At 28.1% G+C, this 20123-nt stretch overlaps 4 protein-coding genes and 1 long non-coding RNA gene across 5 annotated transcripts in view; 2 read left to right on the top strand and 3 right to left on the bottom strand.

Annotated features, from left to right (window-relative positions):
• Window positions 1-753, bottom strand: part of LOC101515672 (uncharacterized) — a 3014-nt gene extending 2261 nt beyond the window's left edge. The window contains exons 1-2 of the mRNA XM_004500483.4: window positions 567-753; window positions 384-450 (exon numbers count right to left, since the gene is read on the bottom strand). Of these exons, the coding sequence (XP_004500540.1) occupies window positions 384-450; window positions 567-596 (97 nt within the window). The 5' untranslated portion in view covers window positions 597-753. The remainder of the gene's footprint in view (window positions 1-383; window positions 451-566) is intronic.
• Window positions 754-4022: 3269 nt separating this feature from the next.
• LOC101488428 (BTB/POZ domain-containing protein At3g56230) lies at window positions 4023-5685 on the bottom strand. The gene is made up of 3 exons (XM_004500484.4): window positions 5322-5685; window positions 4986-5162; window positions 4023-4613 (listed from the first exon to the last, which is right to left on the bottom strand). Exons 1-3 carry the CDS (start codon window positions 5502-5504, stop codon window positions 4170-4172), a joined length of 804 nt encoding a protein of 267 aa, XP_004500541.1. The 5' UTR covers window positions 5505-5685; the 3' UTR covers window positions 4023-4169.
• A 279-nt stretch (window positions 5686-5964) lies between these two features.
• On the top strand, window positions 5965-8174 carry LOC113786536 (uncharacterized). Its single transcript, XR_003472757.2, has 2 exons — window positions 5965-6534; window positions 7026-8174. It is a non-coding gene; the product is annotated as an uncharacterized lncRNA (long non-coding RNA).
• A 6812-nt stretch (window positions 8175-14986) lies between these two features.
• LOC101488764 (uncharacterized) lies at window positions 14987-15741 on the bottom strand. The gene is made up of 3 exons (XM_004500485.4): window positions 15588-15741; window positions 15402-15495; window positions 14987-15310 (listed from the first exon to the last, which is right to left on the bottom strand). Exons 1-3 carry the CDS (start codon window positions 15634-15636, stop codon window positions 15160-15162), a joined length of 294 nt encoding a protein of 97 aa, XP_004500542.1. The 5' UTR covers window positions 15637-15741; the 3' UTR covers window positions 14987-15159.
• A 2324-nt stretch (window positions 15742-18065) lies between these two features.
• Window positions 18066-18856, top strand: LOC105852172 (uncharacterized). The gene is made up of 3 exons (XM_012715904.3): window positions 18066-18263; window positions 18369-18414; window positions 18499-18856. The coding sequence occupies exons 1-3, from the start codon at window positions 18091-18093 to the stop codon at window positions 18628-18630; spliced, it is 351 nt and encodes a 116-aa protein (XP_012571358.1). The 5' UTR covers window positions 18066-18090; the 3' UTR covers window positions 18631-18856.
• Window positions 18857-20123: the final 1267 nt, after the last annotated feature.

Below are 20123 nucleotides of genomic sequence, written 5' to 3' on the forward strand. Positions count from 1 at the left end.
AGGGAGGACTTTTTTTAAATTTCTAAGTCAAAAAAATTATAAAATGTTTCTAAAATGGATTAAAAAGGTGATTGAAATATTGTATAATTATGTATCATGTCATTTCTTCAAATTTTTAAATTTCAAATATATGTCTAATATCCCAAACATACCCTTTGAGTTCAATTTCTTTGAATTTTACAGTTCCAGATTTTGACATAATGATTGAATTTCATAAATTCCCCAAATCAGCATAAAGTACCTATCATTTACTACTGCAATACAAGTCCAGAACTACAACTACAATTTTTTTTTACACACTAGATTAGTTAATTCTATAATTTGAAGGCTTTTCTGTTTTGTTCTTGACAAAATGATTTCATAGTCGAACCAATTGGTCATACCTTTGCTATTAGAAGATGAAAAATTACGATATTGTTGATTGACACCAACTCGTCTTCTACATAAATACTGCAAAAAAGTTAGGAATAAAAGTAAGTGACAAACATGAACGTCAAATTTTGAATTGAATGAAAATAAATTGTAAAATTAGGGTTAAAATTGAGCAGGATGGAAGAGGAATTTACGTTGGAGAAATGAGCCGCTAGTGTGCGCATCGTACGATATCGCAAAACGCAAGTGACAATGCTTTCTGTGTCAAGATTCGTTCAACAACTCCGATCATTGATGTGATGATACGATACGGACATTAAGGATCCGGATTCGTGTTTATCCGGGTCGGGTGGAGAATACATACCCGAATAAAGTGTCTATGATTCAGCTGGATAAAGTTACGAGGACAAACATATTTTTGGGCTTGGAGTCATTGTGCGGCAAAGCCCAATATTTTAATTTAAGTCCATGAATTCATTGGAAGCCTTTTTAATTTCATTGGAGTGTTGAATGTGATTAAGATACATCTTGCTCCTCTAGACTGAACAATTCACTTTAGAGACTAAAGTGAATAATTTCAATCAATCAATGACAAAATCAAATATAAATATTTTTGGTACGTCATAATCAATTGGGAATTTGTTAGAACAATAATCATTTATATTATCACTTTACATTTTCTTCACTTTAGAAGATTTAAATCCGATTAATATAAGATGATTTATTCTTTCTCTCTCTCTCTCATAATATTCTTAAAAATATTTAAAAATATGTTCGAATTGAATATTTTAAAAATGTATTTTACACATTTAAAATAACTATTTAAAATATTTTAAAAATATTGGAGGGTGAGAGAAAAAAATATTTAAAAATGGTGAACTTTTTTAAAATATCATGCGTCTGAAAGAATATTTTTATAAGAAAAAAAAATATATTTTTATCCCTATAGACTATGGAGTTGTGGTTTTGACCCATTTGACCATTTTTAGTTTATAATTGGATTGTTTTGAACAAAAAATAAACTTATAGATTATATTTGTGATTGAAAAATAAACTTAAAAATCAGTTAGGTGTAGTATAAAAAATAGGGTGTGTTAATAGCAATCCCATTTAACTCTTATGTTTGTTCTTTTTTTTATATTTTAATTTTTGATAGTATAAAATTGAGTAAAATATACAATCAGATCATAGTTTTCGATAGTGTATTTAGTGGGATTGGTGTTCGATAGTGTATTTAGTGAGATGGGTTATGCGGCAAATGAGCAACTTTCTAATAGTTATGCCCTTGAATGATATCTAGGGATGTCAAAAAAATAGGGTGTGTTAATAGTAAGGTGATTGTCCATTTAACTCTTATGTTTGTTCTTTTTTTTTTATATATTTTAATTTTTGATAGTATAAAATTGAGTAAAATATACAATCAGATCATAGTTTTCGATAGTGTATTTAGTGGGATTGGTGTTTGATAGTGTATTTAGTGAGATAGGTTATGCGGCAAATGAGCAACTTTCTAATAGTTATGCCCTTGAATGATATCTAGGATGTCAAAAAAATAGGGCGTGTTAATAGTAAGGTGATTGCCCATTTAACTCTTATGTTTGTTCTTTTTTTTTTTATATATATATTTTAATTTTTGATAGTATAAAAATTGAGTAAAATATACAATCAGATCATAGTTTTCGATAGTGTATTTAGTGGGATTGGTGTTCGATAGTGTATTTAGTGAGATGGGTTATGCAGCAAATGAGCAATTTTCTAATAGTTATGCCCTTGAATTATATATAGGGATGTAAAAAAAAAAATTCATACTCAATGATATTTGTGAATTAAATATGCGACGAATACAAAATAAATAGTTTAATGGATACCTACGATTAAAATAAATGGATATTTTGAATACCTCATAATTAATTGATATGGAGGCGGATGTAATAACGTCTATATCAGATAATAATTTAATAAAATTGAATATTGCGATGTTTTTTTTATTTTTATAAAAATAATACTTTTTGTTTATGTATTAATAGTTTTGATGATGAAATTTTGTTGTGTATTTTATTTATGTTTTAATGTATTAATATTTTTATACATTAATATTTTATTTAGACAAAATAAAAGGAAAAGTTCTACATAATAGCAAAGAAAAAAATTCATACTAAATGATTTTTTTTGTTTATTTTAAATATGATATCGATAGATATCCGTTAATACTCGTAAATATTTAAAAATCTATTAAATATTGATAAATAATTATAAAAATATAAATAGAGTAGTAATATTATTTTTATCTAATATATAAAATAATAAAATAGTATTATTTATATCCATAAATACCTATTATCATCTCTATTTATATCTTGAGACATTACATTAACATGAGCCCATACCATGGTTTGTACCCATGTTTATGTTTCAAGATTGGGCTCATCTTGGCGTTCAATCAAAGTTCCCTTCATTCCGAAAAATAAGAAAATTTTAGACCTATCCCACATATTATATCCCTTCCAACCCACACAAAATCTCCAAAAATCCAGATTTTTCTCTTATGAAAAATTCTCTTACCCCAACAAGATTTTAAATTGGATAAAATGTAGGGTAGGGATATAATCGTGGGGTACTGAGTATAATTTTCAAAAATAATATTAGTAGGTTTAAGTACATAGATTTTGGCGTATAAATTCTAAACTTTGGTAAAAAAATTAGGAGATGAATGATAAGTTAGTTGATAGTTGATTAATTTATGACATATAATAGTTGATAAATTAGTTGACAGAAAATATTAGATAAGTTAACTATTTGAACTTTAAGTGTTTAATAAACTTAGCGGTTAAACTAAATGATAAGTATAAAATTACATAAAAATATATTTTTAATTGATATTTAATATTTTTTAATTAAGATAATAAAAGTAAAAACGAGCAAAGAAGATAAAATATTATAATCTATAAGCTTGAATGTTACATGTAGTAGCTTATAAAAAAAACGTTATAATCTCATGAAAAAATGTTATAAATCCATGAGCGAATGATTATTACCGAACTACTCTATTTTTGTCATACAAGCTTATACGCTATAAATTATCTGCTATAAAGTAATGTTTTGTCCTTGCCAAATATACATTGTGTCTCTTTGAACAATTGAGATAAATTAGGATTCAACATAGAGGAGTTTCTACTTTACATTTAAATTAAAGAGTTTTTTTACACTGCTTCCTAAACAAATAAATTAACTATCAATTTTTGAAATTAAAGATATATTTGTTGACTTTTGTATTTTAAAAAATATCATTTCATAACAAAAAAAATATCATTTCATTTTTATAAGTATTATGCTATTTTTTATTTTATAGTATGAATAATGAAAATTCAAGAAATTTTAATTTTATTTCGTTAACACTTTTGATAAATAATATTAGTTATTATAACTTTTTAAATGATAGGTAATAGTTTTTCTTAAAAAAAAAACTCATTTAGTTATTAATTTAAAAAATCAAATGAAATGTACCGTAAAATTTCTCTTCAATATAAGTTTCATAAGGTTCCTACAAGTATAGAAGATCACTTTGATTTTAGCCCATTTAAAAAGTTTTTCTTTTAATTTACCCTTGCAAATTTAAAACATTTTTAATTTACATAATTTGGTCACATGAATTAACTAACCAAAATAGAAACATTGTGCACGGATTATTTTATTCTGCTGAACGATCTCATCAATAGTTTTCAATAAGTACATAACTAAAAAAACGAAATTCAAAATAGAAACAACTTTGCCTCTCTTCCACTTGAAGAAAAATTTGATTATTTGGAACCATTAACAAATGCCCTTGTAACTAATTGCACAGTCAAATGTGGACTCCTATGTACAAAAGCTTCAAATTTAGGGGAAGAAATCATATGCTCAATATTTTTAACCAAGAAATTAAATGTTGTCTCCTTCAAATTATGGTTGGAACAAGTATCAGCAATCTCTAGTGTCTCAAATGCATTAGAGGTGCTAATTGAATTGAGAAGGTATCTTTCACAGTATTTCAACAAGTGTGGGATAACATATTTATCAGCTGCTTGTGACAATGCATAAACATGTTTCTCCAATTTTTCCGAAGTCAATGTTCCACTGTAGAGAAATTCCAAGAGAGACTCTAGTTCTTCGTGATTCAAATCGGGTATGGTAATATTGTTACTAGGTGGAGCTTTACATTCATCACACTCTAGCATGTTCTTAAATATTTCTGATCTTGCAGCCTACAATATAATAATATATTTGTATACTCAATAGATATAGAAAACCATTAACATTAAAGTTTTTAACATTCATTTTCCAGCTATGTTATTTGAAGATTACAAATTTTACGCTTTATGTCCACACCATCAAAATACACTTAACACATATGTGACTTAAAAAAGATACTATTATATTAATATTTGGTATCCGATAACATTTGTATCGTAAAATTTAATTTTAATTTTTTTTTCTAATACTCTTTTATTGAGTGAAATTTAATATATTTTATCACTTCAAAATTCATTTTTAAAGTAATGAATCTTACATGAATTTTTAAAGAATGGTTATGGAAAATATTTAGTGGGAAATACAAATAAATAAATAAAACTCACCAAAACAGATTTATGTGCAGGTATAGGTGGACCATGATTGGCTGGACTTATTAATATATCAGTGTGAATTTGTTCTTTGAAGGCATCAAGAAATCCTCTAAGAAAAGCCAAGTCTTGTTTTTGTTGATTAAATTGGTCTATCTGCTCCGAACACCGTCTTATACAATCATCAAGTGTCTGCAGAGGAAAAATAACTAACTGTTTATTTAAGTTACTAATTAATTTTATTTATCAAGGTAATAAAAACCGAATTAAGCGAATAGACCAATTGTATATATCACACTATTTTTTGTTTTCTAATCAACCATATGAATTATGAAAAGAATTAGAGCTTGCCTTACTCGAATTTCGAGGCGAAACTGGAGAATTTGGATGAGTGATTATTGATTTTGATTTCTCACTTTCAATACCGTTCATCATGTTGATTATGTTCCTAACTCCTTCATAACAAGCCCCACATATTGTATTCCTTGGAGGCCTTAATATTAATGGCATAGTTGTGCACACACAACAATCCATGTCTTCTTCTTAGTTTTCCTCCTCTGCTTTCTTAAATTACACAACAATGAAAGAGGGAGATAATATACATATATGTTTCTTCTAAACTTAGGTGTATATAAATAGTTGGCATCTAACTTTTTATTCTTTATATAATGTATGTTCCTTGGACCCTATTAGAAATGATTCATGTCTCATGTTCAATTAATTAATTTGGTAAAGATACATTATTATGTCATTATCCTTTATACTATATAGCGTGCATATATTTCATAATTAAAAAAGAACAGTACTAGTAGGCTGGATGTAACCTCATAACAATATGTAGATGTCCAATCATTATCTTTTTGTTGAATATTTAACAGAAAAAGGATAGAGTAAAATTTATTTGAGAATGAAATTTGTAAGGAAACATAGGGTTGTTACTTGTGGTAAATTAGGAAGTGATTTGGTAGGTTATCTCTTTTAGAATAGTTGTTAGTAAAATACTTAACAAAAAGAATCAAGCGGTTAGGGAGATGAAGACTTTCCAACTAAACAATATAGAAAATGAGCAAAGCAAATTCCCCATCTTTGTAACCACTTTTGTACTTTTCATTCCCTTCCCTGTATAGTTCCTGGAAAGCCTAACCACTATTAATTATTATTATTATTCTTAATATAATGATAAAGATTAATTTAATATCAACGGTTGAGGTCATGTATTTATTTAAGGCCAGCCTGGATGAAGGGTTGAATCCACTGCCAACCCGAAATAGATCCTCTGATTTTATTGTGAGAACGACTCTCTAACTTTCAGTTATTTTGGTCCGTTTGATTCATCGGACCATTGTAATCATGCCACGTGGAAACTCTTTAATTTTTTAAACAAAAACATAATAACACAATATGTTAAGGGTTGAACGAGTTTTCATCACATACCCATTTGGCCTTCATTCGCGAACGGTCCACTGCTGATCGTCGCGATTACCGTCTTTACCACGCCGTTGAGCCGTCGTCGACAAGAAACCGTCTCAGACTCTCAGTGTTGCTTGCTCCTACTTTCTTCAAGGTTTATTTAATTCTTTTGCTCAAACTAAAATTTCTTTCTTGCCATTTCATCTGTATGTTCCACTAAAATGATTAGAATATAATATTTAACTTGCTTCTCTTCTCTATCATAATCAACATCGCTACTCTTTGTAGCTTTTTTTTTTTTTTTACTCTGTTTTTTTTCTTTCTCTTTTTTGTTTTCGTGGATCTGTTTTCTATCTTTATTACAATGAGTATTAATTTTGTTACTCTTTTGTTCTCGTTAAGTGTTTGTGCGTGTCGTTTTATAGTAAGTATTTTTTTTTACTCTTTGTTTTTGTATGAAGTCTTTTGCTGCTTTTTTTTTATGACATCTTCAAGTATTGACTGAAAGCCGATAATTGGTATGAAATTTGACACAATAGAGTGGACTTATCAATTTTGGCTCACATGTGGTGCACATGATGGTTTTGATGTTAAAAACTTTATGTGAACAAGAATAAAAAAAAGATGATTTTATATTATATGTAGGTTTGTTTGTAGTAAGGAAGGATTACAAAAGTCCGACAAGAGAGATGCTTTTATTACCAACCACAGAGCGAGATAAATGATTGCAATGCAAGAACTTGTCTTTCATTAAAGAATGAAAAATGTGTCATCCATAAATTTGTAAAGGACCATAACCACCCTCTACAACTAAGACAATACATATGCTACCATCACACAAAAAAATAACTGAAGTTCAAGTTTATGAGATTGATCTAGCTAATGACTCTTTTTTAAGACAGAAGTCAACGTTCCAACTTATGAGCACACAGGTAGGGCACAAAGCTAATCTTGGATATACACATTTGGATGTAAAAAATTACCTAAAAGCAAAAAGACAAAGAAGTATGGTGTAGCCAGATATCTTTCCCAATATTTTCAGCAGAAATTGTTGAAGAATCCATATTTCTTTCATGCATATCAGATGGATATAGAAGAACAAATCACCAATGTGTTTTGGTGTGATGCAAATATGGTGTTGGATTATGAATATTTTTGTGATGTTTCGTCATTAGATACTACCTATTGTACCAACCATGCGCATATGCCACTTGCTCTATTTTATGGTTTCAACCACTATAAGGGTTCAATCATTTTTGGTGCAGCACTATTATATAATTGAGTCATTTAAATGTTTGTTTGAGACATTCTTACAAACACACAACTACAACAAACCAAGGATTGTCTTTACTAACCAAGATGATGCAATGTCTAGGGCACTTTTCGAAGTGATGCTTGAGACATACCATGGTTTATGCACTTGACATTTGTTGCAGAATGAGGTTTAGCACCTTGGAAACTTGATGAAAGTAGGACGTCAGTTTTTAGAGATTTCAAGAAATGTATGTATGACTTTGACACTGAAGCATATTTTGAGAAAGCTTGGACCAACTTGGTTGACCAATATAATGTTCATGAAAATAAATGGATAAAATTAGTGTATGTAATAAAAAGAAAATGGTCCTCTTGTTACATGAAGGTAGCATTCACACTTGGCATGAGAAGTACTCAACTTAGTGATCTTTGAATTCTCACGTCAAATTTTGTATGAAACCAAATTTGGATATTATAGAACTCTTCAGACCCTTTGAACGAGTTGTTGATGAAAAGAGAGGCAATGGGTTAACTTGTGAATATGAGTCCCTACATTAACTTGCTAGATTAAGATATAAGTTGTCACTGATACTAATACAAATGTCAAAAGCATACTCACATAATGTATTTGATTTGTTTCAGGAAGAGTTTAAGGTATTCTTAACTTTGTGCATATCAGACTCACTCTTTATGTCAATATACCATCACTATGGTTGATTGTGACATTTGACATATTTTGGTCTCGTGCACTAAAAGTGTTCGAAGCAAATGATGTTAATGTCATTCCTGATGAGTTTATTTTAATAAGATGGGCAAGAGAAGCTCGTTGCAGTGTTGTGCAAGATTTGTGAGGAAAAGATGTAGAAAGAGATTCAAAACTATCTAGCATGCGAATATTAAGAAACTTTGTCTCTAAGTTCATTAGGGTGGCAGTTGAAACATCACCTTATGGAGAATGTCTTAAGATTGTAGATAACATTGTAGATGTCATTTGTAACCAAATAATGGAAATTCGCTTACAGGACAAAAACAATGACAATGATACCCTAATATCTGTGACTAATGATGTTATGCAACCAAAGAGATTCAAGAAACGAATTGGCTTAAAGAGACAAAATAAACATAAGGGTGGAGTTGAGCTTCAACCGACTAGAAAAAAAAAAGCTCAACCTAGATGTCAACCACTTAGTCAAGCATCTAAGGTATATTAGTCGAAATATAGACCACTTATTTAGTTTTACTTATACTATCACTTGTTTTAACTTAACATAATCATTTTGGGGTCTTGTTGAAGTATTTGATAGAGTATCTTATTTGACACCTTCCACTTTTGATCCACCTCAAACACAAGAGAGTCAATTTAGTTTCACATAATTTTTTATGGTAATTTCACATGACTTTTGAAAATTGGAATATCCTTTACTTTTACATTTGTCATGATTTTAATTAGTTTGTGTTATTGTGGAGACACCACTTAATGATACTGACATTGCAACATTATGTTAAAAGAATGGGAATTGGTTCTTGGTGGTACACAAGAACTTTTTTGAAGATACACGAAGTTAATGTGATAATTAAGAAATCATAACAGTATAGCAGCTCATTCTATTTGTTGTTACTGTTATACGATCCTTTGCCTCAATTTTGACTTTTTTTGGTTAAGATTGCTAAGACACTAACTAAATGTATAGCTTATCATTTGTTTTTGTAATTTTTTGGTATTGGTGTATGTATACCAATGAGATTGTAGCAGTGGACTAATTGTAACATTGATAGTGCTGTTTTTTTTAGTACATTGCTTATGAGATTATCCACTAGTACTATTTTATACATGATCATCTTGTTAGAAGTAATAGAAAAGTCAAATTTCATTAATAGAAACAAAATAATGTATTAAATTGTCAATTTCATAATAAAAATGGAAACTATTACATCATAATAAAGAAATTTTTTCTGTCACTTTCAAAATGAAAATTGAAACTTTTACATCATATTTTACAAGTAAATCTATCTACTAGTTTTAGCATACAAGACAAAAAAATCATCACTGTCACTTTATTTTCCAATTGTGCATCACTTTCTTCAACCACCTTAAGTGGACAAGTTGTACTTCACTTTCCCCAGCAGTTGTGATTTTAGCAATTTCATATGCCTTTTAAATGGGTTAGTCATTTATGGGTTGATAATATGATGAATTTGTTCTCTTCAACTTTGAAATAGCTAGCTTGTAAATCCTCTTTGAGCTCATGCAACTAGTCACTAACAACTACCCTTTAATTGTTGGGAAATAAGAGATATATTTTAAATCACACATACATAATATTTTACATGAGATTTATATTATCTCTTGAAGCGTCGAGAAAGAAAAATTACCAACACCGCAATATAATAGTGTGTCTACTCAGTACACGTGAACAATTATATTATAATGTGTCAATGCTAGCTGACGGCTACGGTAAAGATGATTATAAAGTTAGGTTAACAGGGACACAAGATCAACTCATTTTATTTAATTAAATCATATTGTCATAGTGGACCTTGTACGACACAAAATCAACTCATTTTATTTAATTAAATCATTAAATTTTTACTTTTCAATTTAACTATTCTACCGTGTGATCCTTTTGGCTTTCACTTAATTGACAATAATATAAAATATTATAAACAATGTCTGGTGTCTAACAATGCATAATTGTTACCCAATTAATGAGAAAACCAGTGATCCAATTTTAACATTATCACGACCACTATTTATTGTGCAGTTACTATTCCTTCATTCAAATGTTTTAATTAAACACAAAACATAAAAAGTGTCATCTTGTAAGCTCTAATAATTTATTTCTCGATTCCCGAGTATACGTGTAGTCACTAATGTACCCAAAATCTTAAATTCATATTTCTCATATTACTTTATCAGGAGACCCAAGACATAACTCTTATTATGTAGGAGAGATGAATCATATCTACATCACTCACATCCTTCTATATGGTTTATTAAAGACTCAATAACCACCATTATGAATGTCCTATTTTATATAATATTTTATGGTCTCAAAGTATACAATTTTCCAAGTAGTGATGATAGTGATTTCAGATTGAAAGACTATTCACTATGGTCACATGATAATCATTAATGACACTTGCATAATTATTATATATTGTTTTCATAGTCACTCAATCTAGTATAAATATTACTCATTATATCTATTGTTGTCTCATTTAACATTAAAACTTGACTGAAGACAATTTAATAAGTTATTATGCTCAATGAGATCTCACGATTAAGTCACACTTAACATTTCATTAAATAGACTAACTATTCTAATGATTTTATTATACTTTAAATAAATCAATGTAATAAATTAAAATATCATATTACTATATAAATAATATTAATTGTCATGATATGAATAATAAGCAAGAAAAAATTGTTGGCCTCTAGGGCTAACTCTAACAATCTCTCACTAGCACTAGAGACAACCAAACATACTCATACTATCCATCAATTTAATTTGACCATCATATTTTTGTTGAGCAAATGGTTTCGTAAGTGGGTCAACAATGTTATCCAAGATAAGAACGCTCCAAATTATCACATCTCATTTATCGATAATCTCTTGAATAAAATGAAAGCGTTGAAATATATGTTTGGATCTCTAGTGAGATTTGAGTTCCTTAGATTGCATGATTGCACCATTATTATCACAATAAAGGTCAACCAGATCTCCAATGCTAGGAACTATATCTACTTCACCGATGAACGTTCTGATTCAAAAATTTACCTTGTGAATGCGTCAACATGAAGAAACATAAGCATGAAGAGAGTGGTTGCAAAGGCTGCCGGAGATGAGCGGCACGACAACAAAGCTTGCCGAAAGTGGGCTGCGACGACAAGGAAGGTCGATGTCGAAGGCGCATGCAACATGGTTTAAAAGGAGTTTTTTATTTAATAATTTTTATTCTATAGATTAGATGATATAATTACCATTAGAAACTCCCACACAACTGCAAATTCTCACACACAACTGCGAGGTCCGGGGTTTGAACTTGAAACATGATGTTCAACCAAACAATATCGACATTTTATCAGTTGAACTATAATTTGGTCATTGCAATTATAACCTCTTTTTTTTATTCTGGTCCTGTTTAGTTTTTTTTTTGTTTGACTAACATTCCTTCAAATATAGTTTCATTTTAAAATAGTCATTCCATCCAATTTTTATTATAAAAATTGTAACATCGTTAAAAAAAATCATTTTTTTAACAAAAAAACCCATATATAATTAAATTAAAATATTTTTTATTCTAAAATTAATCCCAAATATTTCAGTCTTCTTCTCTAAGAAAACCTAAATCGCATCTTCTTCTTCATTGTTTCAGTCCTCTTTTCATTGTAGAATTTCTCACGTTATGTTGCAATCCATAAAATAAAAATATCTAGAAAAACAATATGAATTTGATTAAAGGTTCAACCCTGTCACCATTGAGAATTTTTTCATCACTCCTTACTATTACTAGGTCTAGGACTAAGACTTTCTTCTTTGCCCTTCATTCCTTTATAGCCAAATTATACTAACTTTTAGACTTTTTCATATACTTCCCTAAAATCCCTTAATTTTCACGCCAAGAAGAAAAACTCTGAATCAAAGTCAATTCTAGAACTCATCGGTGTCCAACAAGTACCCATTAGAAGAAGAAAAACTTATGGTAACGATGAATTTGAATTTGAATACGGTGATGAATCTCAAATGGATGAAAATGTTTGTGACAGCGATGAGAATTATGATGAGGACTGAAACAATGAAAAAGAAGGTTATAATTTAATTATATTTTTTTTGTTAAAAAATGATTATGTTTTAACGGTGTTACAATTTTTGTAATAGAAATTAGATGGAAAACTATTTTAAAATGAAACTACATTTGCAGAGATGTCATCCAAATAAAAAAAAACTTACGAGGATCAAAATAAAAAATAATTATAATTGTAAAAATCAAATACATATTTAAACCTTTTTTTTTCTTTTTTTTTTCTATCGTATCATTAATATATTACATATGTCACATCACTCTTTATATTTATTTATCTCTCAAGATTTAAATTAGGTGTATGGGTGACCATTTCCTATTTATTTGAGGCCAAAACTGAAATAAAACAAGTAATTTTTATGAAGAAAAAAAATGAAGTATTACTATATCAAGTGATGTTTTGAGTGAGCATTTTAGAGGAATGAAAATACAGAAAAAATATGCAAAATGATTGTTTGTGTGGATTTAGATTCCATAGTTCTCTCTCTCTTTTTTTGGGTCTTTGTACTCTTTTAGTGGGATTTGCTTCAAGTTTTTTTGGAGCCTCGGAGGCAGGCTACAGAACTCCCAGTTTTGTATACGCCTGCCTGTGCACCTTATTGATGAAATCTTGCCTCATACCCTCACATTTACACCTCCCCACATGCAATTCAACACAAAATTCTAATTTTATCTCTTTTCATTTTTCATTATTTTAACTCGTACATTTTTTTAAACCAAACAGACTCTCACTCCGTCGAATTTGCAGGTGAGAAATTTTTTTAATAAAAAAAAGTTTTCTTCATTGTTCCCAAAAATTTTATGGTTCAAATTTCTCAAAACTTATCAATGTTTGAAAAAATTTGGCTTTAATTTTTTTGAATGAAAGTGTGTTTTGAAAATTTTGAACCACCAATTTTTTCAATACATAAATGATTTCTGAAAAATTTAAGCAAAGTTTTCTAGATATTTTAGACATACTTTTTTGAGTGAAAATTTGACTTTGTTGTTTATAAGGAATAGCAAAATTAGAAGTATTGGTATAACTATGGATTAATCATGCAATTAAGCTGTTTGGGAGAGTGTGAAATCTTATCAAGTTGTTGAATTGAAGTAGTTAATAAATTTTAATTAAATACGTATTGTTTAGGAGAATTTTGAGGTTGAATCTTAATAAAAATTTATTTAGATTTTTAGCCGAAATCCGAATTAGCATAATCATCTTCTTCTACATCTTGAAGGTTAAAAAAAAATGATGTTCGTTGGAATTGATTGAAATTGAAGTATTTTTAAAAAATTTCACATTGTCTAATACTGTAATTTGTAAAATAAAAGGAAGACAAAAATTATAATATGGACTATAATTTTTCGTTACAAGATAAATCGTTCAAAAACATTTCAAATTTCTATATAATTTTCCTTTTTCTATTATATTTTTATGTTAAAGTGTTTAATTTTGGAGAGTATATAATTATATTTTAATTCATGCATTTAAATTTGGAGAGTATAGTTATATTAAGAACATAGGGTGTTGTACTATATATTGGGAAAAAAATCACTTAGTTTTATTATCCGATAGTTTTTAGACAACATGGTCAAGTTTTAGGGTTTTTTACATTAGCTTTGTGTTTGATTGTGTAATATATCATAAATAACTCAATTCTTAATCCTTGATTTTATTTTTCTTATATGTACTTAATGTTGTGTTCGCTTCTACTTCTGCATTATTAGCACTGTCAATTAAATTTCGAAGTTCTCCTTAAAAAAAAATCTTAATATTAAGTTTTTATTGAAATAAATTTTTTAAATTTTTGGCCTATTATTTCATTAAAAATACTTTTGAAACCTTCGGCCATCAAAAATATTTTTTTTCAAAAAATTTTAAGAAAAAATTTATTTCTCAAAAATAAAATTTGTCGATATTTTTTTAAAAAAGTGGGTCTTTAGACCCCACTAAACTTATTAAATTTTAGGGATTTTTAATTTTAGAACTTTTTTTTGTGTGGACATTTTTAACTATGATATTTTTTGAGGTCTCCAACTTATTAATTGAGACCAATAATTAATATATTTGTGAAATTGATAATATATGCACCATCATATGCTGGGTCCTATTGGAGTTTAATATTGAAGAAAAAAAAAAGAAGAGTATATTTTTCCATAAATAAACATGTGACTGTTATAAATTCTAAATGAGGACTGCTATATAGTGCCAAATGCTTTTTACACGAAAGTTGACAACTAAAGTTCCTAACTAACCACATATGGGTACACTTCTGTAAAATAAAAAATGGTAAAATAGTAACAAGTTAAACAAAGTATATTTGGTAAGGTCCAACATCATGCATCTCCTTAATTTATTTGTTTTCCTTTATGGATTTATATGGAAAAATATTAGGTGCATTTGTTTAGTGCTTTTGGCATGGTTTATAACTTCAAATATATTTTTAAAGTCATAATAAATTTTGAAAAAATTATAAATTCGACAGCTAATTTTTTTCTTTTATATTTGACAAGGTATTTGAAGCTGAAGCTTGTTAAAGTTCAAATTTAAGGAGGACCAAAACTGAAAGTAACAGAGAACTTATATATACGTTAGAAAATTAGAAAATCTTTCCCCAGATCATACATAAAAAGGCACAACGATCCTTTTTTATGTGTGTGACAAGATCACACTAACATAATTACTACCTACTAAAACTATTATAGAATTAAAAATAGATAGGAAATTGTTGTAATCTTAAAAAGGACTATGAAGCTCCCATTCAAGTAACTCAGTGGGTGTGACATTTGAAGTGTAACTATCTGCCAATGGTTTTTGATGATTCTCATAATAGTGATATGCAGCTGCACCCGATAGTACTGCTAGAGTTAGTGCCTGTGCGTGCATCCTGTAACACATTAATTTCACCACTTAATGTAGGAAAAAATAAAATTATTATTGAAGTTAAAAAAATTGTGTGAATTAAGAGTAAGGACTACCTAGCATGGATAAGCCTTAGACTTGGCTTCATTGGAGATTTAACTCGTGAATAAGCAACAAGTGATGCTCCAATTCCAGAGGCCCACAGTGCCCCTGTATTGTTAAAATTTAACAATAAATAAACAGCCATTAATTTCGTTAAAAATAGAATGATATATTATGACATATATATATAGTAAAGTTACCAATGCTGGTGAGTTTGTTGTTTGAAACCCATGATTGAACTGCCTCCATGTTGTGTATTTGAGAAATGTAATTTGGTAGTAGTGAAGTTGGGAAGAGGAATAAATATTTATAGAAGGGTGGGTTAGGTTGGTTGAAGTTGAAATCTGTGAGTTATTGGTACTTGGGTTGGCCCCTGGGTTTAGAATTAGCGGGGTACAGTAGTGTGTTTAATTAATTGAAATTGAACTTTATTGAGTAAAGTGTTTGTAACTGGAACTTGGTACACGGAAAGAGTAAAACTAGAGGCGTATTACTCTGGTTTTGTTCTCTGTGTGTCTCTACTTTGGTCACTAATCTATTGCTAACTGCTTTCTTTTGCTTTACTCTCATCTCACGTGGGCATATGTGGCAACCAACTCCGTCAATTTCACAAATGCATTCATTATAACCTCTAGTTTATTCATAAAAAATTTCATAGCTAAAAAATTTCGATTAAATAAGTTTTTAAATCTAAAAATTCCTAATTTATGTGAGACAAGTAGAGTTTATAGATTCATTTTTTTTATAAAAAAAATTACATTTTTTTTGGTAAGAAAATGATTTAAAAAAATTTAGATGCAAATTTCATTTTGTGAAAAAAGTTTCAAAAGTTTTTTGAAAATTTTGTTCGCAACGGATTTCATTATATGGATCTATGGACAAAAAGGATTAAATTAAAGAAAAAAGGGAATGCTCTTCATATAGAAATAAATAGATAATGATGTCATATATATTAGTATTGTGATAAAAAAAAGATTCTAAATTAAATTACCTGTCCAATATTGTTATATTTTTAACTGAATTTTATCCTACGAGGTATCTAAAACTACAAGTGGGAGGCAAAAATCTCCCTCAACTTATTGCACAACTTTAACATTATTGTAACTAAAGTGCACAGCCTTTCGGCAACAAAATATATTTTATGTAAATGCCGATTTAGAATAATAAAATATAGATTTCACTATTCTAAAGAGAAAATAAATTGAATAATATTAATTATTGATAATTAAATAAATAATGGATGGTATAATATATGTATATATAATTAATTAATTATGAGTAGTTATAATATTAATAATTGATTTACTTATTTTATCTCTTCTAATTTTAAAGTGTTGAAATTTATTTTCTAAATTTGATATTTTTGCCCTCAAAATTCAAAAACGATTAATAAAAAAAAACGAGTAAGAGTAATTAAGAGAAAATAAGATGATGTTAGAATGAAAGAATCAATAGTTTAAAATAGTGAAGAAGTTTACTTATAATTATAACTTCTAACCAACTAATTAAATGCGATATAACTAACTTCAACTTCTTCTTAGTTTCTATTTCGTGATTTCGTCATTTTAGTGCGTATGTTCTCATTTTATTTATCTTTTCTTCTTGTTCAATAGAAAATGGTGGTTTAAGTCTAATTTTTCATTTGAAATCACCATTATTTTGGTTTCTCGTCTTTTGCGGCATTTGTTTGTTTTAAATCGACATATTAGCTTTGATTCAATGTAGATTTCAGTCAATAAATTTAGCGTCATCAACGTCACAAATTCATCGACATGAGTATTTCGGATAATTTATTTTTATCATTATTTATAGGATTTGTCTTATTTGTAAATATTTTATTGTTTTATGATATTAACTTAAATATTGTGAATTTATTCGCAGTTTAATCTTTGTTAGTTTTAGCGAATTTGAATTTATATTGTCATTGATAGTATTTTACCTATTTGAATGAATGTTATTTTTTTAGTTAAAATAATAATAAAATACAATTTTACTTTATTAATTAATAGGACATGACACTAAATTAAATTGGATTTAATTGATTTACGATGATAATGTAAATATATTTTATATGTTTAGTAAACCACAACCATTAGATTATAAAAAAATATTTTATTTTAATTTTTTTATTTTAAAAGTCATATAAATGAAAAATTGTGATCGATTAATAATATAAAAAAGTTTATACCGATGGTTTACCAAAGTTAATCTCAATTTAATTTATATTTGAATGATGTTAAAAAATTTGAAAATTTGTAAAATATGAGGACAAAAATTCAAATTTTGAAATAAGAGTTCTGAAATCGTGATTCAGTTTTAGTTAAAGGGATGGAAAGATCATTTTAACACTTTTTATTTTATTTTTCATTCATTTATTAAATTATTTTAATTGATTTTGTTAAAAATAAATCAAATATTAATATATAAAAAAAGTAAACACTAACAATTATTTTGTTGTCCTAATTAATTTTATTGTGGAATCATTAATAAAGAAGATGCAAGTACTTGACACTGAAAACTACAACAACAAAAACTGCATCTTACAAAAACTTATAACATATCATTTATAAACACCGCGTTTAATTAGTAAAGTTCCCAACTGAAATTTCCCGCCAACAAAAGAAAATTATAAAAGCATGGCTAGTGTGAGTATATCTTACATTACACGAGTTTGTTATTTGTTATCACGCAACAAATACCACAATGGGAAAAATGAAACGAAACCCTCTTTCTGATCTCACTAATTCAAACCCTTTACCATCATCATCAATTTCTTCATCATCTCTTCAATGCGTTAATTCAATCCCTTCTTCGCACATTTTTCATAATAACCAAACGAAAGCACTACCCACTCCTCCGAAGACCTCTAACATTCGGTACTTATTCCTCTCTTTCGCATTCTTATATAATTTAATTACTAATTAATTAATTAATTAATATTTTGTCATCTCCATTTCTTGATTGTTACACAATATTTTCAGTTTGAATCTGACTGATGCCAAGCCATTAACAGTTCGTTGCAGAAAGGTAAGAATCATCTCATCTTTTTCACCAATTCAAAATGTGTTGATGGATCGTACTTGTTTTGATTTGTGTTTGCTTTGTTTTCAGAAGCAACGTGTCATGTCTAGTGAACAAGACGATTTGTTTGATTTCATTGAAAAACAGAAGGCATACTTTAAAGAGATTGATGAATTTGAACTTGCGGAGGAAGAGGTTGAATCTATTAATGAGCTGGAATAGATGTGATACGGTATTGAGATTTGAGTACTTTAGTGAAATCAAAAATGTAATTAAGCTAATACATTTATTGTTGATATAGTCTTCTCAATTCCCAAATTTCTAATGGAATGTAATAAGGGAAAAGTTGTTTAACACTTGCAATTATGCTAGTTCCTAAATTGACCCTAGAAACTATAATTTGTTTCAATTTTGATAAATTGTTGGTTGGAGATTCCTTAGAACGCTAATTCGCTTGATGGAAAGAAATTTAAAATTATTTGGCACACTCTCCCTCACATATATATACACACACGCACATTACTCACTAATTTTCAGTTGATTTTTCTGCAATTGATTCTGATATGCCCTCTGCTTCCTGTGAGGGGCTTGATCCTACTCATTTTGATCATGCCCTTGGCAAAGGATTTATAAAATTGTAGTTGTGTGCTTGAATTGCTCCCATCTCTAATTGTATATCATTCTCTAATATGAAAAATAAACAAAAATAATAATTGAAAAATTAATATATCTTGTATTAATTTTTTTAAAATTACATTAGTATTTTAACTATAATTTTTTGTTTATATTTCATTTTAAAAAGAATATGTGCATTAAAATATACTATATTAAACATTAATTAAATGCAAATTCTTTTTTCGGAACATAATTTTTTCTAACATATTTTAAAAAATTGTGCATGGATAAGAGAAAAATTGTGTATGGCGTATAAGAGAAAAAGTAAGTGAAAGATATAGATAAGCTATAAAGTATGTATACAATGTTCAAAATCTGATATTCAAATTATACAAATCAATAAAAAAAGCAATCACACACTTAAGTATCCATGCTTTGTAATATTAATTTGAAAACTCCATGTTCATCAGAATCGTTCACCATTCACATAGAGAAATAGTTCTCATTGTTCATATACATATATGATTGATAATCTCTTTACTTTAGTTCTCATTCTTGATTTTTGATGTTGGTTACTTTAGTTTCATTGATGATCTGTTCAACGTGCCTTTATAAAAAAGGTTTTCTTACTTTTTTTTTATTTTCTTTTTGTTTCATATTATTAAAGAGTAATGGAGAACTTCATAAACGAAAATCTAATTTAATATCATAAATGTATAAAATCACTTATTTATAATTTAAAACAAAAGTAATACCTAATAAACATTCAATCCTCCAATGCAACACATCTAAATTTTAATTTTTTACTAAATGAGTTACATCAATAACTATCAATTATTATATTTCAACAATGATTTATATATATATTTTTCTACAATTACTCTAACTATAGGTATATTATATAATTTTTTTAATAAAAGTTATCAGTAGAATCCACGCCTCTGAATGTGAAAAAAGTGTTTATATAAGCTTTGTCTTCCACTTCTTTTATTAAACACTCTCCTTAGTAACGCCCTAATGGTCTAATGAACATTACTTCTTCTTCATTGGATAAAGCATTTTTCATTAAGGATACTCTAATAAGCAACGATGAAGAAACG

Source organism: Cicer arietinum, chromosome 5, assembly GCF_000331145.2.
Source record: "Cicer arietinum cultivar CDC Frontier isolate Library 1 chromosome 5, Cicar.CDCFrontier_v2.0, whole genome shotgun sequence".
NCBI lineage: Eukaryota > Viridiplantae > Streptophyta > Magnoliopsida > Fabales > Fabaceae > Cicer > Cicer arietinum.

What these genes read in the sequence shown, in the direction of transcription:
- LOC105852172 (XM_012715904.3), top strand. Translation starts at nt 18,091, where the DNA reads ATGGGAAAAATGAAACGAAACCCTCTTTCTGATCTCACTAATTCAAAC. An exon ending in CCGAAGACCTCTAACATTCG is followed by an intron (nt 18,264 to 18,368) that starts GTACTTATTCCT and finishes CAATATTTTCAG; the next exon opens with TTTGAATCTGACTGATGCCA. An exon ending in TAACAGTTCGTTGCAGAAAG is followed by an intron (nt 18,415 to 18,498) that starts GTAAGAATCATC and finishes CTTTGTTTTCAG; the next exon opens with AAGCAACGTGTCATGTCTAG.
- LOC101488428 (XM_004500484.4), bottom strand. Translation starts at nt 5,504, where the DNA reads ATGGATTGTTGTGTGTGCACAACTATGCCATTAATATTAAGGCCTCCA. An exon ending in CGCCTCGAAATTCGAGTAAG is followed by an intron (nt 5,163 to 5,321) that starts GCAAGCTCTAAT and finishes TTTCCTCTGCAG; the next exon opens with ACACTTGATGATTGTATAAG. An exon ending in CTGCACATAAATCTGTTTTG is followed by an intron (nt 4,614 to 4,985) that starts GTGAGTTTTATT and finishes ATTATATTGTAG; the next exon opens with GCTGCAAGATCAGAAATATT.
- LOC101488764 (XM_004500485.4), bottom strand. Translation starts at nt 15,636, where the DNA reads ATGGAGGCAGTTCAATCATGGGTTTCAAACAACAAACTCACCAGCATT. An exon ending in CAACAAACTCACCAGCATTG is followed by an intron (nt 15,496 to 15,587) that starts GTAACTTTACTA and finishes TTAACAATACAG; the next exon opens with GGGCACTGTGGGCCTCTGGA. An exon ending in CTAAGGCTTATCCATGCTAG is followed by an intron (nt 15,311 to 15,401) that starts GTAGTCCTTACT and finishes AATGTGTTACAG; the next exon opens with GATGCACGCACAGGCACTAA.